The sequence below is a fragment of the Bipolaris sorokiniana genome, assembly GCF_000338995.1.
Source record: "Bipolaris sorokiniana ND90Pr unplaced genomic scaffold COCSAscaffold_5, whole genome shotgun sequence".
NCBI classification, from domain to species: Eukaryota; Fungi; Ascomycota; class Dothideomycetes; order Pleosporales; family Pleosporaceae; genus Bipolaris; species Bipolaris sorokiniana.
In genome coordinates this window covers 2053795-2060878 of record NW_006911899.1, presented here as the reverse complement: position 1 = coordinate 2060878, position 7084 = coordinate 2053795, and the positions used below count along the sequence as shown (strand labels likewise).

Here is a 7084-nt window from a genome sequence, read left to right as displayed (position 1 = left end):
ATCCCTACTCCTCACTGCCATCTTGTCCTTGTGGGATGACCTATCCCGTGATCGCCACCCTGCAACAACTATCACCTTCTAGCATGGATAGCGATTGGCCCTGAACCGCTCAATCCTGCTCAAGGAGTCAATTCTTTGCGTTATCTGTGATAGTTGCAGTGAGGGTTTTTTTTTAAAGAAAACATTACCCGGCTGTAAAGCTACTAGAAAAAGAGATCCAGAACCTCTTTAGACTAGCAGAGGAGTCAGCCATCCAATTCGATAGCTCAAAAACTGAACTAGTTAACTGGACAAGATCTAGAAAAGATCAAAGTAGAGTTCTTACTCTGCCAAACTAGGAAATAGTACACTCCAAGGAGCTGGTTAGATGGCTAGGTGTCCACTTTGACAGCAGCCTTAAATTCAAACACCACAGCCACATCAGGAACCAAGAGGCCAGCGCAGCTTTTCACCGCCTTAGCAGGCTAGCCAACTCAAACAAAGGCCTCTCGCCTAGAGCAGTACGACAGCTCTATCTAGCCTGCGTCACGAGCGTAGCAAACTACGGGTGTCAAATCTTCTGGAAGGAGCAGCAGACAACACTTAACCAGAGGCAGAAGCTGCAGAACCAAGCCTGCAGAAAAATCCTAGGATCCTTTAGAACCTCACCAACTATACCAAGCGAGGTAGAAGCAGCCCTATACCCTCCTAGAATTAGGCTAAACAACGCCCTTCGACAATACGCCTTTAGAGCTAGAAAACTAGCCCCTAGTCACCCTCTTGACATTGCCATCGCTAGCAACCAAGGGAAACAGCTAGAGCGTATTACTACATCTATATCGACAGCCCTATCCACAGATTGTGAAAAGATTCAGCACTACGCGTCTACGCCATGGAACTCAAAAATACTCTACAAGACAATTATATCTAAGAAGTCTAAGGAAGCCGAAGCAAAAGAACATAAAGAACTACTAGAAGACAAATACCTCCTCTCTATCTACTCAGACGCCTCAGCCACAAGCAAAGGCAAGGGTATAGGAGTCGGAGTTGCTTACTACAAAGGAGCTAGCCTAATAGCTCAGGAAAAGGTTAACATAGGATACAACCAGCTAGTCTACAACGGGGAGCTAGAAGGTATCACCCTAGGCCTAGAGAAAGCCGTCAATCTAGTAGAAGACTGCCTAGAAGTCAGAGTATATGCAGATAATCAGGCCGCAATACTTAGACTAAGAACTGCTTCCGATAACCCTGGACAAGAATGGCAACTCAGATGTATTAGAGCAGCAAAAAAGCTCAAGAAGAAAGGCCTGATACCCACAATCTACTGGGTACCCGGCCACCAGGACGTCATAGGAAACGAAAAAGCAGACGCGCTAGCAAAGGAGGCAACAAAGCTAGATCCCACCTCCAGTAAGACTAGCCTAGCCGTTATAGGCACACGGGTCAAGCAGCTAGGCGAGCAGGAGTGGCACAGCTATCTAGAACAGTACAGAAGGAAAGCTATCACTCTCAACGCTAACACTTATGCCGCAAAGTATAAGTGGAAGATTAGAAAGCAAATCGCTACTCCTTCTACTAGTAGAGAAGCTTCTAGCGCCTTCTTTCAGCTTAAGCTAGGACACTGTTACCTAAGAGACTTCCTCTTCAAGCGAGGAAAAGTAGACTCTAAAGTGTGCCCCTGCAACTATAGAGCTACTCAAGATCCTGCACATATCCTACTTAGCTGCACGCTATTCAAGGAGGCTAGGGCAAAGATGCAAGAAGCTAGTAGGGAGCCCTTATCGCTAGTCTTCTTACTACACACAAACACAGGCATACAAGCTACAATTAGCTTTATTGAGGAAACTAAGGCTGCAACACAGGCCTGGTACAAAGGAAACCTTGAGAACTAAGGCAACACACACAGCAGGTGCCCCCGCCCTACACCCACATTACCTATCTCTTCTAACCGCAAGATCCCCTACTACCCCCCTCGACGCTAGGTTACGAGTCTCCTCTCGATTTAGATAGCCCCCTCCCCCAACCACACCAAATTGATAGCACTACATAGATACTTGTAAGCCTTATCAGCTTGCACGTCTTATATAGCCTTCGGGCTGACACAGGACGTTAATCAATAATAATAATAATAATAACTCTGTTACACTCCTATCCTAATACTTAGATACGAAAGTTAGTTACAACAGCTTTGATGCCTATGCGCCCAAAGAGATAACTGTAATGGGTCGGCCTAATCCGGCCTAGCGCGCAGCTACTCGCGCTGCCCATGTGACCAAAAGATATGCACAAGACAACAAGCTTGTCTTGTTGTCGTGGTATTTAGCTGGATATATATACTCGATATTGGCGCGCGCACGTATCGTAGCGCCGCTCTTTTAGCGCCCTAGAGGCAAAGGGACCGGGCCCACTTGGAACAGGTCAGTAGGAAAGGATAGGTGCTGAGCTTTGGGTCACGTGATTGGCAATACGCCAAGACCCTGCTATCACTGATGGCAGGCTCCCCCCCCCCCCCGGTATGATGTACAGCCATCATAGGTCAACCTCACCATCAGTGATGGCAGGACTGAATAGTTAGAGACAGTGCGCAACTAACGTGGACTGAGAAGGGCCGATGGAAGTGCAAAGATAGCACATTCCATAACAAAGCGTTGTTTCTCATTGGTTGTTCTCGGCCTACCGGGTTTCTCGCTGCACAGGGACGCAAGTTATAAAGAATGGACGAATTTCATTATTACATAATTATATAGTTAAGTACTCCGTAGTTGGGCTCGGGTGTGTCTCCATCTGTGCGGGCAAATATTGTCCAGTCAGCGGATCTGCTTCGGCTACATTCGAAGCACATTTAACCGACCTTCAGATCCGAGATCCGAGAGCCAGCAAAACAACCAACCCCCTCCCCCCCCATGCCCATTTTATTTTTATTCTACTCACTCTACCTCTTCATTTAGGGAGGCATTCTTACTCACACCGCTGTTCATATACAATTTCGCGCAATCGCGTTGTTGATCTTCATATAATTGGCTACACCATTTCCTTGCGACCCTTGTGGAAGGAGCAGGTGAACGAAAAGAATGGAGCGCCAAGATATTTCAGGGCATCTATCTGGTTCAGAAGTGCTGCCTCGTTTAGATGACGCGTTTGATCCCACAGTCTCCCAGAGACAGGTCATGACGATGCACAAATACACGCCAGAATCCATCATCGATATATATCCTTGTACACCTCTGCAGGAAGATCTTATGTTCTTGAGTTTGGCCCGGCCTGGAACGTATATTGATCGATATCTGATTTACCTCCATGAAGGACTGAGTGCCGAGCGATGGATACATTCATGGCAGAAGGTAGTTGCTGAGACGCCCATTCTCCGCACAAAAATCATACAAAGGAATGAGAAGGAGCCTCTCTTACAGGTCGTCACATCAAAGGTGCCTGACGTCCCCTTAGTGGACCAACTTGACTTCTATCTTTCTGCGGACCAGGAAACGCCAATGGGCTTTGGGCAGCCGCTGCACCGAATCGTACGTATTTCAAATTCAAAATCTTCTAGAGCTTGCTTTGTTTGGACATTGCACCATGCAATCTACGACGGCTGGTCAATGGATATTATCCTGAGAGGGATCCAGCAGACGTTCACTGTCGGCACGGTCTTACAGCCTGCCGAATCATTCCGCCACTTCATTGAATATACCGCGGCTCTAGATGCCGTACAAAGTCAGAATTACTGGTCCAATTATCTTGCCGATACGGAGCCTGCATTCTTCCCAGCACCTTCAGCAGGTCTTGATGGTGATGTGACGAGACGCAGTGTGTCAAGGAATATCAACATGAACAAGTATGGTGAGTTCACTCTGGCAACATATGTTAAAGCCTCCTGGGGGATTCTACTCGCAAGCTACAACCATACAGAAGATATCGTGTTTGCATGCACAGTTTCAGGGCGGGATTGTCCACTTGTCAAAATAGAAAACATCGTGGGACCTACTATCAATGTTGTACCAATAAGATTGGACACAAGAGGAAGTAAAAAGATATCGGAACTTCTGTACAATGTCCAACGAGATGCTGCGTCTTCCATTCCACATCAGACATTGGGCCTTCGGAACATACAAAAGTTGAGTTCTGAATTGCGTCACGTCTGCGACTTTAATAGCTTGTTAATTATTCAGCCCAAAACGATTACAGATTTCCAGGACAGAAAAGACATCATGGAACTCCAGCCTTTGAATGAATCATCGGAGTCAGTTCAGTATTCATTGTTGCTTGAAGTCTGTCAAACAGCGGACGGATTGACAGTACACTTGGGTTTTAGCACTGAAGTAATTAGTAAAACCCAAGCTTACAGGATCATTGGCCAGTTCGAGCACATACTAGCACAATTAACCATTGACCAGAACCAGACTTTGTCAAGTGTAGGGCTCCTCAGTTCGAAAGATTGTGCCAATCTTGTACTATACAGTAAATTTAGAGCCAATCTAGATGAAAGCTGTATTCACCTGGAAATTAACGATCAGGTAAATGCTCGTCCAGAAGCGCTGGCTGTTCATTCCTGGGACGGCGATTTCTCCTATAAGGAATTGAGCCAAGCCAGTTGCCAAATGGCCAAAGTCCTCCTTAGAAATGGCTTACAAGCAGAACAGGTTGTTTTGCTATGTTTTGAAAAATCAAAATGGACAATCGTAGCAGCATTGGGTGTGTTGATGGCTGGAGGAACGTTTTGCCTTCTTGACATCCGAGATCCGAGCCAAAGGCACCATGTTATAGCCAATATCACCAAGGCCAAAATAGCCTTGACATCTCCTGGTTTTGCTGGACGGTTGCAAGGAATTGTCGAAACAATCTTGAGTGTCGATGCAAGAAATCTTTCCAAATATGATACGAACTTGCCAGAAAGACCGTTACCAGATGTGAAGGCTCAACAAGCAGCATACATCATGTTTACCTCTGGTAGTACAGGGACGCCGAAAGGGGTGGCAATTGAACACCGTAACTTCTGCTATAATTCAGAGCAGCAACGAAGGGTGTGGAACATAACGAACGATACTAGGTTTCTACAGTTTGCGAGTTACTCATTTACTGTTTCCTTGATAGAGATTTTTACCACATTGATAGGTGGTGGTTGCGTTTGTGTGCCATCAGAAAGTGAAAGAATGGAAGATCTTCCTAGTGCGGTCGCCCGTCTACGGGCAACACATGCGTGTTTCACATCTTCGGTACTCCGAACGATCAATCCAATTGAATTTCCAAGTCTAGAATTCGTTATGACTAGCGGGGAAGTGGTGTTACAAGATGATATTCGCCGTTGGTGCGATTTTGTTCGTCTCTACCAAGGATACGGTCAGGCGGAGTGCTCCCCAATTGTAGCCTCAACAGAGATGCTTACTCGCGAATCTTTACCAAATTGTATAGGAAAGCCGATTGGTGGTCGCTGCTGGATCGTTTTGCCGCAGGATCAGAATAGATTAGCACCGTTAGGTGCTATTGGAGAGCTGGTAGTGGAGGGCTTACATGTTGGTCGAGAATATGTGAATAATCCTGGAAAAACTAGAGAGGTCTTCATCAACCATCGCCGGTGGACAGGAGAAGACATAGCAAATAAACAAGGAGGATGGCCGATGTATAGAACAGGAGATCTTGTTCGTTACGGCGCAGATGGATTGCTGTATTATCATGGTAGGAAGGATTTTCAGGTTAAGGTGAACGGCCAACGCATTGAGCTGGGCGAAATTGAGAGCCATCTATTACAGATATTAGACTCGTCACTTGACTGTGCTGTCGATTCAATATTCGTGGATAGTGATGGACAACGAAGCATGAAACTTGCTGCATTCGTCAGCATACGCGATTCTCGTAGAAACAATGGGAACCCGACCGATGTGGGACAAAATCAAAGAGAGATTATCGATAGAGCGTGCCAGAGCGCCTCTCGTGACCTAAAGAAGCTCTTGTCCTCATATATGATACCCAGCTACTATTTTGCCTTACAATATTTACCAAAAACTGGGTCTAAAAAGCTCGATCGCAAAGAGCTGCGAAAAATGGGAGGCATTCTTGCTCGGGAGTTCCAGAAGGACCGTGCCTCGTCAGGGATTTTATCGATACCTGAAAGCAGACTCCGAAAAGTATGGTCAAGAGTTCTTCATATCAAAGAAGAACTTATTCACTCAGAAGACGGTTTTCTACAATTGGGTGGAGATTCTCTTGACGCCATGCGGCTTAGCTCGGAGGTCCGACGGAACCTTCAGCAACAGCTTAGCATTAATTCAATACTGAAGAATTGTACACTTTCTGCAATGGCAGAATCAATGGAACCGCTTGAGCATGAGGTAATTGGGAGTACTCCCGTTCTTCCATTCTCGCTGCTCTCTGGCGACGTAGGCTCGATTCGAAATGCTGCTTCACGGGCCTGCGATGTTCCTCTGTCAGCTATCGAAGACATTTATCCATGCACACCAATGCAACAAGGGCTTATGGCTTTGTCATCAAAACATACGGGGAGCTATATAAACCAGGAGCTGTTCCGTCTGGAGAAGCACGTAGCAACAACTCGCATGATCTCTTCGTTGAAAGACGTCATAAATGCGTGGCCAATCCTACGGACCCGAATTGTTAATATTCCTCATGTCGGCCTTGTCCAAGTTGTCATTAAAGAGGAGATCACGATACCTCTAAGCCGAAACAAGAAAGAGCTTGTCGAATCCTATACAGATTCTACACCATCGCTGGGCGATAGGCTCAGCCAATTCGCGATATGCGAAGGTAACTCTCCAGGCGAGAGCTTTGTACTGTGGAGGGCACACCACGCCATCTATGACGCATGGTCAGTGAATTTGCTGCTTCAAGATATTGCTACTTGCTACGAAACAGGTCAAATTTTACTGGATAGGCCTAGTTTTGCAACGTTCGTCGATCACATATCCCGCGAAGAAGTCAATACCAACGCCGCTCAATTCTGGCGCTCGATGCTTGGTGATGCACAGCCCACAGTCTTTCCTTTCGTAATTGAACCAGGCTACCAGGCACGGCCAGATGCCACGGTTGAATATCGGTTTGATGTAAATCTCTCAGATGTTGGCTTCACAATGTCCACTATCCTTACGCTGCTTGG

At 46.3% G+C, this 7084-nt stretch overlaps 2 protein-coding genes across 2 annotated transcripts in view; both read left to right on the top strand.

The window, feature by feature from the left end:
• Window positions 1-890: 890 nt before the first annotated feature.
• Window positions 891-1871, top strand: COCSADRAFT_86773 (uncharacterized protein; the record flags this gene model as incomplete). Its single annotated transcript, XM_007700822.1, has 2 exons — window positions 891-1513; window positions 1670-1871. Coding segments are annotated over 2 exons (825 nt in total), but the record flags the coding sequence as incomplete, so codon positions are not given.
• A 1046-nt stretch (window positions 1872-2917) lies between these two features.
• NPS4 (Non-ribosomal peptide synthetase NPS4) overlaps window positions 2918-7084 on the top strand; it is a 12071-nt gene continuing 7904 nt past the window's right edge. Inside the window, exon 1 of the mRNA XM_007700821.1 lies at window positions 2918-5923. Within this exon, the coding sequence (XP_007699011.1) occupies window positions 3051-5923 (2873 nt within the window). The 5' untranslated portion in view covers window positions 2918-3050. The remainder of the gene's footprint in view (window positions 5924-7084) is intronic.